The sequence below is a fragment of the Dromiciops gliroides genome, chromosome 1 (genome assembly GCF_019393635.1).
Source record: "Dromiciops gliroides isolate mDroGli1 chromosome 1, mDroGli1.pri, whole genome shotgun sequence".
In the NCBI taxonomy this organism is placed as follows: Eukaryota; Metazoa; Chordata; class Mammalia; order Microbiotheria; family Microbiotheriidae; genus Dromiciops; species Dromiciops gliroides.
Genome location: NC_057861.1, coordinates 625,615,747 through 625,640,419, shown reverse-complemented (window position 1 = coordinate 625,640,419; position 24,673 = coordinate 625,615,747). Strand labels below are relative to the sequence as shown.

The following is a 24,673-nucleotide window of genomic DNA, read 5'->3' as shown; positions in this document are numbered from 1 at the left end:
TCTGCAATCAGACTCCATCGGTTCTTTCTCTGGAGGTGGTTAGCATTTTTCATCGTGAGTCCTTTGGAATGGAGCTAATTCATTCATAAGGTGACCATCATACAATACTGCTATTACTCTGTATAATGTTCTGGTTCTGCTCACTTCACTTTGCATCAGTTCATGTACGTCTTGAATAAACCATGAATTTCTATAGTGTTACTCAAAACTAAAAGGAAAGGAAGCTCTGGACATTGCAGAGAGAAGAGAAGCGAGTCATTAATACCCAACTTATGGAAGTGTCATTAGGACAGTGTAGCGGAGGCTTTGGAGTCAGAAGAATTGGATTTAATTCTGTTCCAAACACTTACTAGTTGTGTGACCACAAGCTTCATCTCTGAGACTCTGTTTCCTCCTATATTTCCATCATGGGTTATCGTGAGGACTGTTTTTAACTTTGTCTCTGTATCCCCAGTATTTACCCACACTGTCTGGCACATGGTTGTGACTAATAATGCCAGATGGACTGGACTGAAAGTGCTCTGTAAATTTTAAAGCTATAGAAACTGGAATTATCATCTTCTTCTGTGCTAACCCTCTGATTGTACAGAGGAGGAAACTGAGGTCTTCAAAGAGGAAGTGACCTGCCTGAAATCACCTATGTCCCCCCAACCACTAACCAACTTTCAAAACCACCAAAGGCCATTAGGAACAACCCAGTGGAGATGGGACTATTGCAGGATCTACAAGCAAACAGTTGCTAGCTTGCCTCTCAGTTGTCCCTGGCCTTAACTTCCATCCTAAGAAATTCATCCAGCCTTCTGTATGGAGAGAGCAGTGAAGCTCAGTCAGATGAGGGCACAACGGGGCATAACATGTAAACACCTAATCCTGGGGAAGAGACAGTCAAGAGCCCCCCCCCTCCCCCCCCTCTCCCCCCCCTCCCCCCCGGGCTGCTGTGCTCCCCGCCCCATTCCCATGGGGTAAATGCTCTTAGACTGCTGCAGAGTGTGCAGCAGAGGCCGAAACAAGCCCAAGACCCAGTTTCTGCCTTTGTGGAAGCATCAATAAACCAGAGACAGCTCTGCTCATACAGCAATTACTACTTTGCTGGGAGGCGGAGGGACAGAAAAGGGAGAGAGCAGATAATAAAGTTCTGGGAACAGAATCAAGAAAGATAGAAGATGGCAGAGCAGCATGTACTCACACACGGCCATTCTCCAAGGAGTTTTTTCACCTTTTCTAATTCATCTCACAAAGGTGGCAGGAAAATAGGCAAGGACCTAACACATCCAAATTTAATGGACAGGGTCTCAGAGTACAAACAACATTGTTGTGAGGAAGCGTAAAGAACCCAAATCCTCCAGATTTATACTGCAGGATTAGGCACAGGCAAAAGGATAGTCAAACAAATAAACTTGTAAAACACTGGTAATTCCCTCTGACTCACTCAGTGGATAGGCCAGAGGTTTGGTGGAGGAAAGAGTGGTCAAAAGGAAAGCCAACAGTCATTATACTCTGGAGCACAGATTACCCAAAATATAATGGAAATAAAGCAGGTGGACCAAGCAGCTGGAGAACTGTAACAGATTCCCCCCTCCCCCATGTTCCAATTTCCAGCTTTTACTCCATCTTTTCCTCATCTCTACCAGTACTGGTTAGTTTCATTCAAGTAGTCTGCTCAAGGTCATGAATTGGGCCTTCTGTTTAAACCTGCAGTTCCCAAAAGATTCCCCTCTCCACCTCACCCCCCACCCTCCACCCTGTCTTGCAAGCAGTGGGTGCTCAATAAATATTGAGGGACAGCTACTGTCAGAGAGGCACCTATCAGGATCCACCTGCCTATACTGATTAGCTCTCCCAGGATGCCACCACCTGTGGGGTGGAACATGACACCTGTCTCAACAACTGCATGAAAAAGCCAATCAATGACTATTTCCTGTTAGAGGAGGGAACACGTTAGCAGAATATGCACGGACAGGGGGCAGCTAGGTGGCACAGTGAATAGAGCACTGGCCCTGGAATCAGGAGCACCTGAGTTCAAATCCAGCCTCACACACTTGATACTTACTAGCTGTGTGACCTTGGGCAAGTCACTTAATCCCAACTGCCTCACCAAAAAACAAAACAAAACAAGAATATGCACAGACACTTAATAGCCCCAAGTCCTTCAAACAGGAGTTTGGGAAGAAGCAATATCTCCAGGTCATTTGGCAGTACCACTGCCAAATCAGAGGGTTCAGGTCAAGTAGAATCACATTTATGTTCCAAATGCCCTCCTCCCCCATCCTCAACAAGTGCTAGGCTCAATTAGGTTTCACTCTCATTTGACTTGACAAGAACTTAGATCCTGAACATCAGCCAAGGCAGTTTGGACCCAACAGATCACCTGGCCCTTGTGCGCTGTTATTCCCTGTATTCTTTCCTCCATGTTAGGCCACATGAGCCCATTACAGATATCTCCCTAGAGACCATGTTGCAGGCTTGGGGTATGTGCTATATACTACCTATGATAGGGTATTTTCAAGAAGTACTTGCCAAAGAGAGTCAGTCCTTGCTCTCTCTGATCAAGTCCACAGCTTCTAGGCAGACCCCTGCTTAGCCAGGTGGCTAAGCTCCCTCTGGATCCAAGCTAAAGAGGCACAAACCTAGCACCTGGCCCCATCCCCTCCCCCCACATTACGCAAGCCTGCTTTTATCACTCATTTTTTATGGTGAATGAAATCCCAGGGCTCCAAGGAGGCTCCTTTAGCTTTATTTATTTTATTTAAATAACATGGCCATATGGTTTATTGCCACAATTAAATGGAAATGGGAAAAAGCTTTAAGAGAGCTAATGATAAGCCTTTCCTATGAGTCACCGCATCCCATCAGCCAATGTTCTTTGCCCAGAACCACTCCTGCTACCCCACATCACTTGTTATTGTGTTGCACTATTAGCAAGGCTGCTAATAAGCAAGCCCATTATCTTCTTCAAAGTGCTCTGTAGTTTCTTTTTCATACTATGCCTACTAAGGAGAGGGACATGCTTCTAACTCCATTTTATGAATGGGGAGAATTAAATGACTGGCTCCCATTGAAACAAACAGAGAAGCAGCCCATGAGAAGGGCCAGAGTTGAGCCACCTTTGTTCTCAGAACTAGAAAAGAGCTCAGAGGTCCCCTAGGTCAGCCCTTGCCTGAAACACAGTTCTCATCTACAACATTCCTGACAAGCAACCTGTCTCTGCTTGAAAATCTCCAGTGATGGAGACCTTTTATTACCCCTGCATCAATGGACATCAATTACAAATCTGGTCTGGAGGCAATCAGTCTCTGGGATGAGGGTGATCCCAATCTCTGGCTCCGTGGCTCCCAACAGGCTCTCTTCCTTATTTTTCCCAGTCCATTTGTGTGATTGCCCCAACATCTGAAAGGGGAGAAGGGAATGGGAGACAGTACCACAGCTTAAGAAACTGGAAGAAATAGATGCAGAAAATCTCACCTGTTGAGCTGGGCAGGGCCACACGCGACAGGCAGGTTACGGATGTGTGGCCAGAGAAGCTCAGCAAAATAAACTAAGTGGTCTTGCTCTTCCAAGTCAAAGCAGGAGGAAAGGTCAGAAGAGCTGAAATCATGGGAGGTGCAAAATCTCCCAAATGACAGAGATTAATAACCAGGCACCTTCTGGATTCAGCCCAAGGACAGTTATATATCGGCTCTAGGGCCTCTACCACAGGGAAGAGGCCAACAGGCCCATGGGCGATCCTTGCTGACTACTTCTAGCTCTGCTGGGGCTAAAGGACAAATGTGTCATGATGCTAAACAAAATTGGCAAGGGAAAATGAGGTGAAAATGGGTCGCTGGTTGCAGCCTAACTCCTCAAATGTCTCCTCCAATCACTCAGGACTCTACCTAATATATTACCCACAGACATTTCTAGCTACTTATCTTTCCTGAATCCCACTCAGACCTGGTTCTACTTCATATAACACATGCCTAGGGCATTTTAAACCAAAGAGGGTAACTCTACTGTCCCTAAAAAAGTCCAGTTACACTGTCATTTACATTGATATCAGCTGTCAACATGCAAAGAAAAAAGAACACGAACTAAAAGCCTGTTGCTTACCCTGGGTGGAAGAGAGAAGCCACTGATAGACAGTTCAGACCTGGCGCCAAGAGGCCTAGGCTTTCCAGACTCATCCTGGATTTCACACTGCTGGACTTCTATCACAATACCGTCGCATCATCCAACATCCCATTAGGGAGCAGCAAGCAGGACAAGCACAAGCCGGTCACCAACCCCTCTAAAATACCACAGGCTCGCCTACTCTGGTCCCCTTTCAGTCGGACAGGATGCAAAGGAGGGATTATCATCTACCCAGGACATACCACCATCAGTTGCCCATGTAGCCACAAGGGCATCAGCATTTAGGTTCATGGCATGTGTTGAGAGGGAACATTCTCTCTATCTCTATACATCCTTGGGCCAAGGTTCTACCAAAGCCCCTACTCCCCATCCCACAGCACTGAGGGTCTGGAAGGCAGACCCTCCAGATTGCCTCCAGACCAAATGCCTGGCTACTCACCCAGTTTTGCTTTGTTTATGATCTCTCTTGGCTTTATTGCCCAAGAAGGAAAGTCATAGGTAGGTCCTAGTCTAGGAGCCAAAGGTAAGAGACTGAGCTGTATGACTGGCTAAATGGCCCATGTTCCTATGATAATCCAGTCTCCACAGATGTATAACAGGTAAAATGGTGCTCCCAGCTCATTGGTTTCCCAGCAGCATGAGGACTCGGCACGTGATTATGAGCCTGTGTCCCTAGTCACTCAAGATTCTGAATCAAAATAGAACAGAAGCACTGCAGAGAGAGGGTCCCATAAAGTCATGTTTCTAAACGAGCCTCCTTCATATCCAGAGGGGCCCTGAAAGTTCCCTTCAACTTCTTTCACAAGCCTTTCTTTGCCTGGCCTAAAATCCCAAACTCCAGTCTGTCTCAAGCACCAAGGAAGATGTGTTTTCTTCTTATTTTATATCCCATCTGACCCCTGGCCGCAGAGAACAACCTCAGCAAATGGCCTGGAAAAGCTGACCTTCCTGCCGTGGTAGGCAGGGAGCCGTTGTCATCTTGGAGATGAGAGAACTGAGGTCCTGCACTGAGCGGCAGAGCTGGGACTAAAACTAACATTCATGTTAGTTTTCATCACCAAAGGAAAAAAGATGGCTGGGCTGGCTTCTTAGGAAGCCCTACCCCAAATGAGCCCCAGAAACAGACTTCTTCTTAAGGGGCAAGGTGGCTCTCTCGGTCCCATTTTTCAAAGTCACAGAGGTAGTATGAAGTAGAATCCAGGGGGAATACCCTATAAAGGCATTTCAGGAGTGCTTGGATCCTTTTGGAGAACCTACTTTTAACCTGTTAACAAGCTGGACAGATAAACTAAGTGGGTCTCACGTACTCAATGCTTATCAAATGTATTTTATTACTTCAACTCTTCTGATGTTCACACACTCAATTTAGCCAGTGGGAGAATTCCCCCTGGGCATCTGCCTCTCTCATCCCCTGCTTGATTGGTCAAGGCCTACCACTTGGAGTTTCATCAGCTAACTGACCAGAAATGCCCTAATTAGGATATTCTACAAGGCTATGTTGAACTGTGACAAATATGGGTAAATGAATCTCTGAAAGGCCCAACTGGGTGCTGCCATGGCCTCCAGGAGAACAGCAACCTGGCAGAGCTGCTTGGTGAGCTGTCAATGGCCTGGGTGACACCCGAACTTAAGTCAGAGATGTGATGCCTATGGAGGGGGGGAAGGGGAGAGACAGACAGACACAGAGACAGAAAAAAGGGGCAGAGAGGGAAAGGCAGAGAAACAGACAAGATCATCCGCCCAGACATAAGACTACCCACTTAATATCCCCCATGAGCAAGATCCTTTCAATGTTGCAATACTACACATTTACTATGGCACCCTTTGTAGTGATAACTTCTCAACGTTACAAAGGCCACAATGGCTGTACAGTTATTTTATTGTGGCCGTCCTCTTTAGTACTGACGACTTCTCAACACCTCATGTAACATGTGCTTGTTTGTTTACTGTTAAATATATATAGTTCATATATATGTAGGTATATACAATATATATGTGTGTGTATGTATATCATATGTATACACACAAAAATTTTATTCCAGGTACTGAATAAATGCTTTCAGGCAGAATTTGTTACTTTAGAAACCTAAATTAAGATTTAACAAACCAAGCCACAAGGAATGAGAAATCTTACTAATGAAAAGTTAGTTATTTGAATGCTCTGACCTGAAAATCTGTCTCAGTTCTGATATAAAAAAGGCCTATCTTCTGACCTAAACTGACCCTCCAACTGGAATGAAAATCCTAGATTACCCCTTCCACACTCTCTGACTTAATCTGGGTTATTCCCCAAATCCAAGATTAGCTCTAAGGCAAGAGATGAGCTCCTTCCCTTGTAGACCCTCCTCCCTCAGCATGCTGCAATCTATCTACAGTCTAGTCCAGTCTCTGAATGAATACCTTAGGACTACAGAGAGATGCCTGAAGAAGAAACAGTTCCCTATATCCAGTCATTATAACTCATATTTAGATAACGCTCAAAAAGTGTTTTCCACACAACTCTGTTCAGGTATTTAAAAATTCAACAAATATCTATCAGGATAGAAAAACAAAAACACAAGTCTCTAACTTTAAAGAACTTGCACTCTATATAGAATGCAAGCATTATTATAGCCCTATTTTATAAGTAAGGTCATTGAGGTTCTGAGAGGTTTAAGTGACTTGCCCCTGACCACATCAGAGTTAAATGTTTGGTGTGGGATTTGAACCCAGGTCTTTTGATTACAAAACCAGCACTAGATGTAATAAGCCCTTTTGATTTTCAATTCCATACAGGAAAGGTGACTAGATTCAATCTAATCTCTCCTCTTACATGTTCAGAGGAAGGCCTCAATCTCAGTTTTTTCAGTGATAAGTTTCTTATAATGTTATCTTCAGTGATATCTAATAACGTCTCAATGAATACATGATCAAATGTTCACTTAAATGAACAAGAGGGCATTTCCTGCTCTGTCACAGTGACTCAATGTAGCCTTCAGCCTGGGGTAATATGACATAACAGGGTTAGAAGACAGGTTTCAATCATACCTCAGACAGTTTTGTGATTACAGGCAAGTCACTTCACCTTTCAAAGTTTCCTCATCTATAAATTGGGGTTAATAATACTTATACTACTTAACCTCACAGGACCGTTGTAAGGAAAATGACAAATGTATATATATATCACCATCCTCATCATCAAGCTTGGTAAATTCTGCTCAGCCTAGGACACATTGATACTAAGTGGGAATTCTTTTGAGCCTAGGTCCTAGTCGTGACACTGAAAAGTGATCTGAGCATGGTTAGTGGCCCTCCCTTCATAATTAACTTTCTCCAACCACAGAGTAAGGCAAGGAATCTTATTGGCTCAAAGATGCTCAGGAAAAGTAGATGATAAAGGGAAGAGGAGCCAGAGATCAATGGAGAATGCAAACATCACCACTTCACCTTTTAAGTTTTGCAGACCCAGAAAGTGTTTACAGAAAGAGTCAGGAATTAGAATGGTCTTGTACTCTCTAACCAATGCCTTGTCAAATGAACTGGACAGGGCCTAGATCCTGATATTCTTCCTCTTAACAGGGGGGTATTCTTTTCTCCTTCCCTTTCTGGAAAGTAGGTGCCTAGGTATCCCCAGGAAAGAGTACCTAACACCCTGGAACATCTTCAGGACACTGAAACTATGATTTCTTTCCTCCCTAAACATTCCATCTTAGAAAGCAAAATAGAGTCAATAAGTAGACACACGACCAACTACCAACCACTTTCCCTTTTCTCTCAACAAATATCTTTGTCAGAAGTCAAGTAAAGATACATGCTGGAGTATGGTTTGGTCAGTGAAAGGGAGCATTTCTTGGCCTTTACCTGTCACATCAACTGAACTAATATTCATTACTTAGCCCATACCAAAGTCAGCATGTTAAGGGTGCTGGGTATAACTGGCTGCATACATCTAAGTTCTTTCAAAAGCTGTCAAAGAATCTGGAATCAAAGACCACTGCTCTGATTAAATACCATCCTTGTTCCTACCATTCTCCCATTTAAGGATCAGGAGATACCTGATCCACTTAGTTCTCACTAAGAGGAAGTATACAGCTACAGTCCTGTATCAAGTCCTAGCCATATCAATATATCAAGGGGAACAAAATTTTACTCCGGGGGGCGGGGGAGCACAAAATCTGTTTGCTAGCCTGAAGCCATGAAGTATGCTGACTTTTGGGGCAGCCAGGTGGCACAGTGGATAGAGCACCGGCCCCGGATTCAGGAGGACCTGAGTTCAAATTCAGTCTCAGACCCTTGATACTTACTAGCTGTGTGACCCTGGGCAAGTCACTTAACCCCAATTGCCTCACCGAAAAGAAAGAAAGAAAAGAAAAAGAAATATACTGACTTTTTTTTTTAGTGAGGCAATTGGGGTTAAGTGACTTGCCCAGGGTCACACAACTAGTAAGTGTTAAGTGTCTGAGGCCGGATTTGAACTCAGGTACTCCTGACTCCAGGGCCGGCGCTCTATCCACTGCGCCACCTAGCTGCCCCCAATATACTGACTTTTGACTAAATGTAGCTCCCTTCTGAGAACACTGTATTCCCATGCAATCACAAATGTATTTCCCTCAGTGTCCATGGGACAAGGTTATATATACAGGAATACACACATGAGCATGCTAAGTGGAATATATATACACTTATATAGCTAAGACTGTCATTGTTGCCAAAGATCCATAAAATGTTTGTATTCCGTAGGAGATGTAGACTCTATACCAAAGCACAGCATGCATGCATGCATGCATTCATTCATTCAATAAACATTTAACATTACCCATTTATTTCATGCAAATAAGGTATTCTGAATGAACCTCAGCAACGGAAGGCACCATAGAAACCATCTACTCCGATGAGTGTCCAGTCAAAGATCTTCTCTACAGCAGACCCAACAAGTGGTCATCAGCCTTTGTTTGAAGACTTGCGGGGAAGGGGAATTCACTATCTCTGAAGGCAGACCATTCTAATTTGAGAGAACTCCTTTAGGGAGACAAGGATATCTAATCTAACAGAGAAATAATACATATAGATAGTAAACATAACAAAAAAACAGAGGATTTAGAGATGGAAAGAACCACTGAAGGTACCTAGTCCAGCCTATCTGATAAAAGCAGACACTAAGCCCCCGAAAGGTTAAATGATTTACCGAGGATCACAGCTAGTAAATAGCAGACCCAGGATTTAAACTCAGGTCCTCTGAGCAGACTATAAGACAATTGAGTAAATGAGGTACTAGGTACATAATAAAATAGTTTAAAGACAAGACAAATTACTTCCAATTAGGAGGGGAATCAGAGAAAGCCAGGTGGTCTCTGAGATGGAGCTTGAAAAATAAGGTAAGATTTCAATAGGCAGAGAAGGGGAGAGGGAACTTCAAGCATAAGGAATGGTATAGGAAAGAGCACAGAGGTCAAAAAGCAGGTAACATATTAGTAAAATAGTGAGTAGTCTAGTTTGGTTACCCCATAGAGTATGTGAAAAGGAGTAGTAGATGAGCAAAGGTAGATGGGAGTCAGAATGTCATGGGCCTTGAATGCCAGGCTAAAGAGCTTGTACTTAATTTGTGAGAGAACCATTTGAAAGATCAGCAGGAATGTTATCTTGGAGGCTGGGTATACAGACAGGAAATCAGCAGGAAAAGCCAAATCAATCCCTGAACACTGCAGCAGCCTCAAATTGACTGTACCTTAGTCTACTTCCTTCCTCTTCAATGGGCCCCAGGGACCAGCAGGATATAGGGCCAAGCTAACAAGAACCAACAGGGCTGAACATTTCTCTTTCTATTAAACTTAAAAAAACAACAACACACAAGCACTTATTTCCAAATACAGAACATAGGTTTGGCTGAAACTTCATTCTGCATTGTTTCACCTGGGAACGGCAAGTTCTTTGATAGATAGGCTGAAAAGATGACACACTGCAGACGCTTCTGAAAGTCACTCTGTATCCTTTGCTCCAAAGAGAAGTCGGATATCAGCAATGAAGCTCAGTAGGCTAAACAGAGGATAAGAAACTCAGGGGCTATTTGTTCTGTTTCTGCCCCTCACTTGTCTAAGATCTTCAATGTCCGCAGTGGGACCACAGGGCCAGTTCTGATACACTGGGGGTTCAATGCTGATGAGATAATAGCTGAGAATAATATACTCTTTGACAAGAAACCACTATATTTCTCTGGAGTTCTAAAATGACACACAATCCAGGAGTATCTTCTCTTCCCCTGATTACAGCAGGGGACTTCTGATAAAGCCTCTCTTGGCTTAGCTTTACCTAGAACTGATTTCAAAGAAGTAAAATTGAGTCCTCTTCAGAAATTCCAAGAAGCCCCAATCAACATCACTCTTCTCTTTAGCACAGTCTAGTTTAAGTGGTCTCCAGGTATAAGATCAAGATCAGGGGCTATAAGAAAACTCCCCAGAAATATTGCTCTGAGACCCTAATGGACTCCCTCTTCACCTCTGACTCTAAGAATTATTCATTTCTTTCAAAGCTCAGCTCAAATACTAACCACTATCTGAGGTCTTTTGGGATTCCCTCAGTTGCTAGCAACCCTACCCCTTCATTATTTTGTACACATGCTTATGTGTGTATGTGTTGTCTCTCCCTATGAACTATAAACTCCTTGAGGGCAAAGACTGTTTTATTTATGTCTTTGCATCCCTAGCACCTAGAATAGCGCCTATCACATAGTAGGCACTTAATAAATGTTTGTTGACTAAGTGATTGATTCCAGCTGTGGGGACATTCACCCAGACAATTCTCAGCTGATCCTGGGCCTGGCTTGTGGGGCTCGGTGCTCAGTTACAGGACATTTCAAATGAGGTGAGAGGGCTCATAGTTTGTGCTTCTTCCCAAGGTTTGAAATAAGACCTCAGAATCTAGAAAAGCATAACTCTAGCTATCCTTACAAAGGAGCAAATGGATGAGCATGAATAACATAACTTCCCAATTAAAAGAGAAAGTGAGATATGTAAGGCCCCAACCATCAATGGTTAAAATCCTTAAATAAAATATTTTTTCATGGAAACAAGGCAGAGATAGATTTGATCAAGTCCAAACAGTTAACTCTTGAAGAGTAGCATGCAACGATCTCAGCAGCTGAGAGAAAAAGCAAGATAGCTACATCAACAAGACAAGTCCAGTCAGAATGCTCACACAGTGACAGGAAGCAGTCTCAACATAAGGCCATACCAGTGCCCAAATACTGGAGAAAGCAAGCTGCTATTTCTAAAAAGCATTCCCACTAAGTAGAACCAGTTTTCTCTTTCTCTCTCTCTCTCTCTCTCTCTCTCTCACTAAGCAGCTTTAAAAAAGGCAGGCATTTATTAGAGCCCCCACAGATGGTGAGCACAAACATGGCAGCCTCATCAGCCAGGGCCAGCATATTCAGATTCCTTCAACATACCTCTCAACTAGCCAGGGATGAAATAGAGGGCTAGATAACCTCCAGGAACCAACTTCCCCAAATGGCATGGTTTGGGGAAAGAGGGAAGCAGGGAAGACTTAAAATAGCCAGTAAATTAATGGAAGGTAAGACTTGAAAGGCATCTCTGGTGGGAAAATCCTAAGAAAATAGCCAGTGAAAAAACAGCATGGGTATTGCTTAGGGAGTTCCCAGACTTCCTCTGGGCAAGATGGAGATAACAATGGAGAACTATGCATCAGTGATCTTGGTGCCTGAAAATAAGTCAATACTCAAGCCCTCAAGAAATAGTAATACTGTTTATCTACAGATACTTTGATGATAAGGAAGAAAAAGTAGCACAAAGAAAAATACAAAAAGTGCCTTTGTGAGGGGTTTGTTCTGAGGAATTTCTCCTCTTCTATCTTTTTTTATGGTCTCCTTTTTGGGAACAGACCCCCTCCCCCCAGGGCTTAAACTGTTTCCAGTCCTGCTGTCCCATGGTCTTGGGGGCCAGGGGCCAGTTGAGAGGTATGCGGTAAGCCTCCTTCCCTTACTTTCTTACCTTCGTGCCCGGGGATGTAAGTGCTGGTGCTGCCGTGTTATTAGGGCACTTTCCCACACAGGACCACTGTGGCTACTCCTATACCAGCCTGTAGCCGGGTGCCCGGGATAGGATGGGCTAGTGAAGCCGTGGTCTGATTCCGTCTCTGCAGCCAGCGAGGAAGCTGAGCTCCCCATGTTACCCCCAACCTGGGCCCAGCCAAGAATTATCCCAGATTAGGTCCAGGCGTGGGTAGTCGGGTGGAAAGGGTGAGGATTGGAGGCATGGACAGGCAGAAAGTTCCCAACACTGGAGAAAGGGAGGTCGATTCTGATTAAAGTAAAAAAAAAAAGAAAGAGAGAGAGAGAGAGAGAAGAAAAAAAAGAAGGAAAAAAAAGAAGAAAAAAAAGAGAAAAGAAACAAAGTATGATTTAAATGAATAAAGTTTTCAGAAGCTTCATGAAGAATTCTCTGAAGGGACCATGCTTGCATACTAAGGATCTAAGGGTGACTAGATAAGTCAAAGTTTTAAGATTTGGAGTAGTGAAGATAAAGGCATATGACTAGAAGGGTGGACATAGGGGTCCTGAACAGTCAATAAGTCATACCCCAGAGCAATAGGCCTCCATACTACTAGTTCCTATGACTAACACCAGCAGTGTTACAGGCAGTAAGACCAATGTAACACGACTATTATTTCAATTCAACTTGGGTGAATCTTTTCATTTTTACTTGATATGCCATAAATACATGTACATATACATATATACACATTTATGTATGTATACACATGAGTATGTACATGTATACGTATATATAGTTTATACACACCCACATATATTTTCCCCCTTCACTAAACCCATCAACCCATATCTCCTATAACTAACTTCAAAACCAGAACCATTTCAAACCCAATAGCAGCCAACTCTGTGGCAAGAGAGGGGTATTAAATGTTGAAAGGAGGCGGGCAGTAGGAGCCAAAGAAGGTCCTATAGACTGTAAGATCAGCCCAAGGCAAACTGGGTGATTCATGGAGAATGTAAATGCTTCCAACCAAACTCAAACCAAAGCATTTTACACAATGTTTCCAACTCACTGAGGACACTGCCTTCATCTCCAGGGAGAGTCAAAATTACAAGAATATTAATCCCCACCCCTCCACTCTACCCTTTCCCATAAACAAAGATGAGCCAATCCTCTCATTCTGTTTTGAAATGTAGCATGGGTTTGGAACTGGGAGACCTGAGCTTCAATTCTAGCTCAGATACTTACCAGCTACATGACAGACTACAGACAAGTCATTTAAACTCACTAAGCTTGAATCTGTAAAACAGGGAAAATAATACCTATAGTACCCACCTCACAGAGAAGTTTTGGGGATTTGGGGGTTGCGGGGGCGGGGGAGAGAGAGAGAGAAAAAAAGAGTATTTATTTTACCAGATCTATGATTTCATCCTTGTAGGGAGAGTGCATAAACTCACTCTAGTTTGTAACTAACTCATAGTCTTAAGAGTGTTTGCCTGGGGCACTGAGAAGTTGTGACTTGTCCAGGTCACACAGCCAGCATGAATCAGAGGCAAGATTTAAATCCAGGCCTGCCTGACTCTGAGGCCAGCTTTCTTCATGCCATGCTGACTCTCCAAAGAGTAGTAGTGAAGGGCAGTTAGGTGGCAGAGTGGATAAAGCACCGGTCCTGGATTCAAGAGGACCTGAGTTCAAATGTGGCCTCAGACACTTGACACTTATTAGCTGTATGACCCTGGGCAAAGTCACTTAACCCTCATTGTCCTGCCAGAAAAAAAAGTAGTTGTAAGAACCAAATAAGATAATACAATATATGTAATAAAGACAATGTAGTATAGTGGAAAGGGTGCTAGCTTTAGAAGACTTTAATTCAGATCTTTGTAAGTCACTTCCCCTTTCTAGGTCTCAATTTTCCCATCTATAAAATTAGAGGATTGAACTCAAAGGTCTTGTCCGTTTCTACATGAATGATCTAGGTAAAGTACTTTGGAAATCTCAAAACAATTACATAGTGTCATCTCTTACTGTCATTCTAATACAGTCATGCATCAGACTTCCTGAATATGTAAATACAAAGAGTTTGAAATAAATAAACTAACACTATTTTTTTGACTGGAGGAAATGGGATCATATCATTTAGATTTATCACAGAATAAAGAATTGAGGGAACATAAAATTGAGCTAAAAAGGAGAAACGAGGGGGGAAATTAGCACAGCTGAGCTTATCCAATTGCCCACCATGATTGAGAAAGACTTTTATGAAGAAGCTACTTAATGCAATCAAAGAAACAAAGACCCTGGAAAATGCAGTGTCTGAGAGTCAGGCTGGTTCCAAGGATCAAGTGAGAGCTTGGAAGGGTGTCAGAGCCTGTTCTTTTGCATCTGGCCTGAGAGGTAGGCATGGCTGACAGATTATTACTAGTGTGACTAAGAGTAGCAATTCCCATTTACAGAATGCTTTACATTTTACAAAGCATTTTCCTGACAACAACCTCCTATCACAACTTTACAGCTGAAAAAACTGAGGTCCAGAGAAGTAGGTGGCCTACCCAGAGTTACAAAGCTAATAAATGATCAGATCAAGGAATAAAACCCAGGAGTCCTGCCTTCTTCTTCCCAGCAAACTTCCCAGTAAATCATGACACGCTGCTTGGTGGCCAAGGTATTCTGGCAAGGTTCGTGGACAACTTCTCAAACAACTAGAAAGCAAATTCTTGTCCCCAGATTTTCCCTCCCTATTTAGTAAACTCTAAAGTCCATGTGCTAGAACCAGAGATTGAATAAAGGAAGGGGGTTTATTATTTCTTCAAAATTAATTGACTCAAAAGCAAGTCTTACCTACAAGTGATAAAAATTTGCCATTGGCTTTCTTCCCTTACCATCTCATTTTAGAATGCAAAGCTATCAGACAGCTTATTCATCTTGTAATAGGCAATAACTTAAGAATAAAATTTGGGATTGAAGATACTTAGGAGCGATCCACTGTTTCAGAAAACATAAATTCCTATTTATCATCATGACAACATTTATGTAGCCCAAATTACCCAAACCTCCAGTAGTCCTGGTGCCTCAAGGCTCAGGAAACATTTAATAATCGAGTTTAGCAATTTCTAGCCCATGTGGGACTAATGAGTGGGGAAAGCCTACTTACATGTAAGGAAGAGATAGAAATAAAATTAAAACCAGATAGATTTAAGGAAAGATATCAGTCTTAAGCAGAGGAGAATGAAGCTGCCCAATTCTGGAAAGTGACAAAGGAAACTACTCTGATTCACTCTCCATAACAAACAGATGGTACTTTTCATTCAAAAGTGAAAGAACTAAAGTTAATTGTGTCCTTTCCTCTTTGAAAACATACACCAACTCACATCAACACACACACCTCTGGAGCAAAAATTCTAATCCAAGATGGTACCATATTACAGGTGAGCAAGAAAAGGACCACACTCTTCTCTTCTAGACAGCACCACGTTCGTTGCCATTTCCTACAGTAGAAAGGAGTTGGACTTCTAGCAGCATAGCTAACCAAAGTGAGAAAACCCAGTAGTTCTCATTACTACATAATTTGAGGAGAGTATCATCCTATCTGGTACCTTGCTGCTTCCCTCCCAATACACTGCCCTTCAGCTGGCATTCTTTCCAACCTACCTCTAACACCCTTATCTATACCCGTTCATGTATTTTACATGCCAAACTGAACTTCTGGCTGTCCCTCCTCTTGTCCTCTGGCCATCCCTATGCCTTTGTTAGTGACATCCCCTGGGCCTAAAAATGGACCTCTTCCATTTCACATCTCCCTCCCCCACCCCCACCCCCACCTCCACGAAATTCTTTTCTTCCTCCAAGGATCATCCAGGCGACTTCCTGCAGAACGCTTTCTTCACCCCTGCAGTTGGAAGTGATCTCTCTAATATTTTGTCCGAACTTTTCCTTTGCCCTTACCATATTCTAATTTGTATTGCATTTATCAGCAGACATGTCCTATTTCCCTTGTAATAGACTGTAAACTCCTTGAGAATGGCTGTCCTGTTTCATCTTTGAGCATAAACACTTTCTCAGAATTTAATAAATGTTTGTTGAATTGGACTGAAAATTAGGAATATAAGATTATTGCTATACTTTGAGCTCCAGGCCCTCTATTTAGTGGTATCATATTACAGGAATCACACTGCAGAGCTGAGGAACAAGGAGAGAAGGGCTCCCCTGGGATAAAGATCTCTTAAAGAGATGTGAAAGTCAAGTTGATTCATTTAGGCCACTGCTGGCAAACATATTGCTGTGACCTCTTCTTTGACTCTCATCTTCCCTTCACTCCCTTCCCCTACACCTGCTATTCACCTCCTCCTTGCCTTTCTTGACCACCAGGCCTCACAAAATCAGTCCAAGAGAAAAAAAAAAACACCCACAAACCAGTCACTCCAGCCAAGAAAGACTTTGGCCAGGAGGCCTGCTTTAAGGCTGCTTAGGAACAAAATTCTGCTTGTGGTAGTGCTGGGTGTGGAAAGAGAACTATAAATAGATACAGGATAACCCAAGCTAAGCTGGAGTTACTCTTGGGACAGATTTAGTTTCACACCAGCAATTGTTCTGTAAAATAGAGACGGCTCTTTGGTCAGTATAATTTATCTCTAATCAGTCTAGATCTTGCAACAAGGCTGTTCTATCAAGCTGACAAACTGTATGTTCCCTAATCTGAAGATATCTTTACTTTTCTTTGTAACCCTCCCATCCCCAGCACATCATGTTGGACATAATAGATGCTTAATAGATGTTTACTGAATAAATGAGATCGATCTATTTCAAGAGGAAAATAAGCCAAATTTACAAACAAATGAGCCAAATTATCCCACAAACTAGGGATTACACAGAATTCATGGCTATTCCCTAAACCTGAAGCTGCTGGAGTATAAAGGGTTAAAAGAAAACTGAACCAGAAAGAATAACTCATCACCTGAATCCACCTCTCACAAAGCAAAACCAAGGCAGTGTTTGTGCTGAAGCACTTCACATTCACTGGTTTATAAAATTCCCAAATCAGCAAGCCTCTCTTCTCCCACCTACCCCCCTCCCTACATGAACCAGAGGGTTGCTCTCAACAGAGACAAACAGCATTCCTATGTTTTAACAAGAGAGGATGCAGAAATCTCTGAGCAGAAATGGAGTGGGAAAGAAAGGAGAGGCAAGGTTCAGGGTTTTGGGTGGGCATGTTCCCAGTTTCCATTCCACCTCCTCCAACAAATCACCACATAAATGGTGAACAGCAAAATGCCCCAGCTTGGCAGGATCCCTGGCTGGAGGCAGCAGGAAGAAGGCTCTAGGAGGGCTTAAAAGAGGAAGAGATGAATAGGGGGAGAAAAAAAACAACAACTCAACAAACCGACATGGAGAGTTCCTTTCTCTTATTATTTCTAAACACAATAATGACTGGTTTTCACAAGTTCTCATTAACTGCTTCTGAAATGTTATTTTCCAAATAAGAAATTGATTTTTTCCCTCCCCCATTTCCCAGCCCCCAGTCATGTTCCACTTCTTTTTCTCCCTTTTCCTCCTTAGAGAAAAAAAAATGAACCTTAGACCAGTTTTTCAGTGGGAGGAGGGAAGTGGGAAGCAAAAAGGGTGTCTTGGGGAGTGGAATGTTCTCTCTCCTCTCTGGCAGACTTCAATAGCTACTCCTAGTCCTTTCCCCAGGTCTCCATGCCCCTTCCACCTCCACAGCCCACTTTTCCAGGAAACCAGTGAAACATAAAGCCTTTCCCCTGAAGCCGGTGAAGGAGAAAGAGCAGTGGAGTCAGAAGACTGGATCTGCAGCCCCATTCCCACCCTTTCTCTCTCATGAGCTTCAGGACAATGTACGAGTCATTTAATCTCTCAGAGGTTCAGTTGCTTCATGTATAAAATGGGAGTGCTGCTACTTGAATTGTCAACCTCACAAGGTTGCTGTGAGGAAAGTGCTTTGTAAAGCTTTGCAGACAGCTGGGTTATTACTATTATTATGAATAACAGTGATGCTTAATCTTCCTAAATCCACTTCCCAGAGGAGAAATGGTTTATGGGGCCCTATACCAGCTAAGCTTTCTCTGAGGCTACAGACTTTTAAACCAAATACCTCCTACCAGAACTCAGAGGAGAGATATGGGAAAGGAGACTTCTGGCTAGAAAAGCAGAGGAGGGAGATGTTTTAGTCAGAACATCTAGTCAGGAGGAAAAAAAATCCAATTAGAGATGCTTCCAAAGCCCTTTCCTTGAAAAGTTAAAAAAAAACACCACATACACACAAACACAACTGTCATCTCAAAAATCTGATCTGTGGTGACAGCCGAAGCCAAGCAATAGAGCTCCCCACTGTGGACACCTCATTATGTCTCTTGGAAAAGGAGGAGGGGAAATCCTCCCCTCTCTAGATACATTCACTACCATGAGGTGGGACAAATTTAAGGTATCCCCATAATCCTGTCACAGAAGGGTTTTTATTTGGTAAAAAAATTCTGGTCCAAAGAGAGGTGTGGGTCTTTCTCACCAACCCTTTCCATAATGTGACTGATTTGATCTCTCCAGGAGAGGACACTTGCTTTGCACAGCTAGAGCTACAGGAGACACACAGATTTGCCCCACCAGTCCCCTTCTCGGCAAGCAGATCAGAGGCAAAGGTTGCTAGGCTAAGCAGAGCAGGGCTTTGAGGAGGAAAGGAGCATATGAAGACTACTGACAAATGCAAATGAGATGACTTTAGAGTCAGGAGTCTTCGGTCAAAAAGAAATGACTTAAGAGGTCTAGAAATGGTGGAGGACTGGAGCCCGCACCAGCCCCACACTACCTGTTTGGAGATTGAATTCTATTCACTTCCTCTTTTCTTTCTGGTTTCTTAGAAGAGACTGCTGAGAAAATCCATTGTCTGAAGGGAGACAAAGAACTCCTTAGTCCATACACTCACTCTCTTGGACACTTTTAACAACAACACTGTAAGCGTGGGGCTAGAGAAATCAGTCAATGAACATACTCTATGAAAGTATCCACAAAGTTCACATATTCCCCACCAACACAATACCCATAGGAGCAGATACCCTGTGTTGCAAATCTTTGGGATACACAAGCGATAGACACAGAATAACACTAAATGTCATTGGAGAAGGAGGAAAAAGGTTTTTTTAAGTCACTGGATTAAGTGTTGGAGAATGGAGGAGGAATGACCAAAGGAGAGAGTTACTATTCCAACATGCTGCAGGGCAAAAGGCAAGAGAGTTGAGGATCAAAGTATGTACAAACTGACTTCTCTTGCTCGTAAAAATAATTTTTTTTAAATAAAAATTTAAAAAACAGCAGATCAGTGCTAAATCACCAACCTTCAATTCTGAACTACTGATTTCTTAGATGTCCACAGTAAATTCGTTTCTCAATGGTATGACCAGGTTGACAACCTCTACAGGGGCACAAAGGAGAAAGGCAATTAAAACCGAGGAATTCTCTGGAATCACTATTCAAACCAATTCAAGGACAAGAAGGAAGTCTAGTGTGCATGATAGCTAATTAGGTGTTCTCTTCCTCAAAGGCCAACAAATAGTACACAAGTATATACCCTGGCTTGATATTACCAATCTCTATCAATTCTTTACTCCTCATTACCCAATATAAAGATGATTCCGACAGCCCCACTAAATGTCAGGTCTGGAATGAGCCTTGCAGACCCCTCTCAGGAGAAACCTAAAGAGAATCTATCTTGCAAATTCACAATGTCCCTAATGAAAAGACCCTCCCTACTAAGAATAACATCATGAAAGCTTTTTCCCTGTGATGAACACAAGGTTACAATGGTTTGGCCAGATGAGTTTAACCAGTGCCAACTGCATCTGACCTAAAAGACCAACACTTCAAAAACGTGACACTCTTAGGTCATCAGGAAAGAATACTAATACAAAAAGGGTGCTGGTATTTCTAATGTTAACCTACAGCATCTGAATATTATATAATGTGCTAACAAAAACAAGCGTGGGTTGGTATGATATGCCTCATTAGAAAGATCTAAGTATCATAATAGCTGTCACAGAAAAGAAGGAAAAAAACCCAATATGCCAGGCAACAGTGCTCTAATTACCATAAACTTTCACCTATGTTTCTAATTTTCAAATACTTATCAATTCAATTTCTACATCCTAGAGCGAGCTGAGTAGGCCCCTTAAGTTTTTCCCTAGTTACCAAAACCATTTTCAACTGCATAGTACCCTCATAAAACCCTACCACATAGTATCATATGAATAGCCATTATTGCTCACTTGCATTTAGAATGAAGATATATGGTTGGGTGTTTACAAGCTTGTAACAAGCTAGGGGAGCTGCTGGTAGAGTAACCAATCAGCCTCAGAGTCAAGAAGCCTTGGGTTCAAGTATCACCTCTGACATATAATGGCTGTGAGATTCTGGGCAAATCGCTTAACTTCTCTGTGACCACTCCAACTCCTCTAATTATAAGTTGCAAAACATTTGCCAATCAGCATAGGCAGAGGGAGTGTCCTCACTTGGAATTTCCTATATCAAGAAAATCACAGGTCTGGGCCAACACCATCACCCTTCACCCCCCCCCCCCGCCACCCCCCACACTTAAAATTATATATAACTTCTATAAGCAGCAGTTTAAGGTTTCTAAATGGGGCCATATGTATGCATATGCAAATATGCATATATACACACACATATGGAGGGTGAAATAAAAAGGCTAAGGGGGGAAGCTAGGTGGTGCAGTGGATAAAGCACTGGCCCTGAATTCAGGAGGACCTGAGTTCAAATCTGACCTCAGACTTTCAACATTTCCTAGCTGTGTGACCCTGGGCAAGTCACTTAACCCTCACTACCCTGCCAAAAAAAAAAAAAAGGAAAGAAAGAAACAAAAAGGCTAAGGATGGAGAAGAAGAAATATAGATGGATCTCACTAACTTTTCTTCCTGAGACCCCACCCCCACCCCAACCAAGGGCTGGTCAGTAAGAAACTTGTGTCTCCTTTCCATTTCTTCTTGTCCCAGCAGCCACCCTGCTCACTTGGCAAAGGCCACGCATGAGATTATCTCTATACATGGGCTGGACGGCTGTCCAGATTTGGTGATGCCCACTGGAAGCTGTATTGCTTGGAAAATGATATCCATTCTAATGGTCAAATACCAAGTGACAAGAACCAATTGTCATTGATGAAGTTCATCCTAGAACCTACTGCCAGTTTCCACTCTGAGCAGCTGATCAGCAGCAAGGAGGATTCTGCTAATGACCATGCCTGAGATCCCTCCACTATTGGCATCATTGACCTGGTTCTGGAAAGGATGCAGCAGCTTATTAATACGTGCAGAGGTCTTCAAGGCTTCTTTATTCTCCAGAGTTTTGGTGGCAGGACTGGTTCTGATTTCAGTTGTCTGCTATGTGTCTTTTGATTACAGCAAGAAGTCAAAGCTAGAGTTCTCCATATACCCAGGTTTCCACAGCTATTGCTGAGTCCTCCAACTACCTTCTGATGACTCACACCAACTGGAAGCACGGATTGTACCTTCGTGGTAGATGACGAAGCTACCTAGATATTAAACACCCAACCTACACTAACTTGAATCACACCATAATCAAATTTTATCATCACTGCCTCTCTCTGACCTTTGTGTCCTGAATCTCAATTGGACAGAATTCCAGACCAACCTCATACCATATACCCAAATTCGCTTTCTTCTGACCACAGAAACCCAAATTATTTCTGCTGAGAAAATCTCCCATGAGCAGGTGACTGTAGCAGAGATCACCAATGCTTTCTCTGAACCAGCTAACCAAATGGTAAATTATGGCCCTTGCCACAGTAAATACATGGCTTGGTGATTGTTGTACTGTGGTGATGCGGTTACCAAAAATGTTACTGCCACCATCAAGACAAGGTATAGGGCAGCTAGGTGGCGCAGTGGATAGAGCACCGGCCCTGGATTCAGGAGGACCTGAGTTCAAATCCAGCCTCAGACACTTAACACTTACTAGCTGTGTGATCCTGGGCAAGTCACTTAACCCCAATTGCCTCACTAAAAAAAAAGTAATAATTAATTTTTAAAAAAAGACAAAGTATAGCATCTAGTTTGTGGATTGTTGCCCAATTGGCTTCAAGTTTGGCATTGATTACCAGTCTTCCACTAGATTTCCTGGTAAACCTGGCCAAACTACATCAAAGATGTGTGCATGGTGAGCAACACCTCATCAGCTGCTGAGGACTAGGCTTTCTTGGACCACAAGTTTAACGTGATACATGCCAAGCATGCCATTGTTCAATGGTATGTAGAAGAGGTGACAGAGAGAGGAAAGGTCTCTGAAACATACGAGGACATGGTTGTCCAAGAAAAGAATTATGAAAAGGGTAGAGCAGATAGTGCTGAGGGGGAGGATGAAATTGAGAAAGATTAATTTGCAGGTTAAAATTTTAAAAAAATGTGTTGTCCTTGCTCTAAGATTATACTACTGACTCACAGTCAAAAGAGATGGGCCACAAAGGGCTATGGGACCGTGCATACCCTTTGACCTAGTGGTACCACTGCTAGGTCTGTTTCCAAAAGAGACCATAGAAAAGAGAAAAGGACACACATGTACAAAAATATTTATAGCAGCTCTCTTTGTGGTGACAAAGAATTAGAAATTGAGGGAATGCCCATCAATAGGGGAATGGCTAAACAAAGTGTGGTATATGAATGTTATGGAAAACTACTGTGATGTAAGAAACAATGAGCAGGAGAAGTTCAGAGAAACCTGGAAGGACTTACATGAACTGATGCTGACTGAGAGGAGCAGAACCAGGAGAACATTGTACACAGTACAATGTAACAGCAACATTGTATGATGAACAATGGGAACAGACTTGGCTCTTCTCAGCAGTGCAACAATCCAAAACAGTTTCAAAGAACTCATGATAGAAAATATTCTCAACATCCAGAAAAAAGAACTGTGAATTATAAACGCAGACTGAATCATACTGTTTCTATTTTTGGACTGTTTTTTTTTTTGTTGTTGTTGTTGAGGCAATTGGGGTTAAGTGATTTGCCCACGGTCACACAGCTAGTAAGTATTAAGTGTCTGAGGCCAGATTTGAACTCAAGTCCTCCCAACTCCAGGGCCGATACTCTATCCACTGCATCACCTAGCTGCCCTGGACTGTTGGGTTTTTTTCCTTCTTTTTTGAGGTTTTTCGTTTGTGCTCTGATTCTTCTTTCACAAGATGACTAATGTAGAAATATGTTTGATGTGACTGTACATATACAACCTATATCAGACTGCTTTCTGTCTTGGGCAGGAGGGAGGGGGGGGGAGAAAAGAAAAATTTGGAACTAAAAATCCAGTATAAACAAATTTTGAAAACTATCCTTATATGTAATATATAACTGGAAAATAATAAAATAATTTTTTTAAAGAAAAAAAAGAGATGGGCCAGCTGGTTTTCAAAACTCTATGCATCATAAATGGATGGCAATTTAGAATAAGATTATGGCTGTTATATTAGAAAGGAGACTTGGAGATCATCTAGTCCAACCCTCTCGTTTTGCCAATGAGGGAACTAAAGACAAGACATGGGAAGTGACTTAGCCATGGTAATATATTAGTTCAGAGACAGGACTGAAACTTTGGTTTTCTAGTCCCCAGATCAGTGCTCCTTCTCAGTCATTCTTTTTCAGTAATGATGATGTACTTGTACACTACAGTTTCATCTTCTTCACAGACAGCTAGCCTGGATCAAAGGGTACATTCTGTAGCCACAGAATAGTTTTCTCTTGTTTTGTTTTTCTCCTTGCAAAAGTAACTGGAATCAGGATCTGTGCCCTTGACCTTCCATGAGTGTGGTCCAGACATATCATTGTTAGGTCACAGCATGAATCTCTTCATCTCCAAGTTGCCAATCATCCCTGATGAACTGTTATCAAATTCCTCCTCTCATCCTACAACACTCTACTGGACGGGGCAGCTAGATGGCACAGTGGATAGAGCACCGGCCCTGGAGTCAGGAGTACCTGAGTTCAAATCCAGCCTCAGACACTTAACACTTACTAGCTGTGTGACCCCGGGCAAGTCACTTAACCCCAATTGTCCCACAAAACAAAACAAAACAAAAAAACCCAAAAACACTCTACTGGAAAGGAAATCCTCTGCCCTAGTTGAAATAAGGTTAACACCTAAATATGACCAGCATAATCAATTCAACTATATGAAAGGTCTTATAAGTATTGAGATTACAAAGATGAAAAAAAGTTAAAAAAAAAAGAGAGAGACTTCACAGAGTTTACAATTTGATTGGGGGGGGATAAAATACGCACTAATAATACAAGTTAAAATGTGAGAGGCAGTAGATACTGTGTCCTGATTATGGATGGTCCTACTTCCTAAATCAAAGCTGAAACAACTGATAAACCAGCTGGACACCTGAGATGGCACAGCTCAGAGGACCTGCAAATAATCTAGGACTACTGCAAACCACAAACCAAAGCTTGACAATACCTAGACCAAATATGTAACCATTGAAAGAAAGGTCAAAGACATTAGAAAATATTTGTTAGCACAGAGGCCAAATCCCAGGAAAACCAGAATTGTTT

General features: G+C 42.5%; 1 protein-coding gene across 3 annotated transcripts in view; it reads right to left on the bottom strand.

Annotated features, from left to right (window-relative positions):
* Positions 1–24,673, bottom strand: part of CAPN15 (calpain 15) — a 112,807-nt gene that overhangs the window by 57,863 nt on the left and 30,271 nt on the right. For 2 of the 3 annotated variants that reach the window (XM_043975686.1, XM_043975688.1), the window contains exon 2: positions 12,090–12,398. The exons of the other annotated variant lie outside the window; for it this stretch is intronic. In XM_043975686.1, the coding sequence (XP_043831621.1) occupies positions 12,090–12,265 (176 nt within the window). In that variant the 5' untranslated portion in view covers positions 12,266–12,398. The remainder of the gene's footprint in view (positions 1–12,089; positions 12,399–24,673) is intronic. 3 annotated transcript variants of the gene reach the window in all.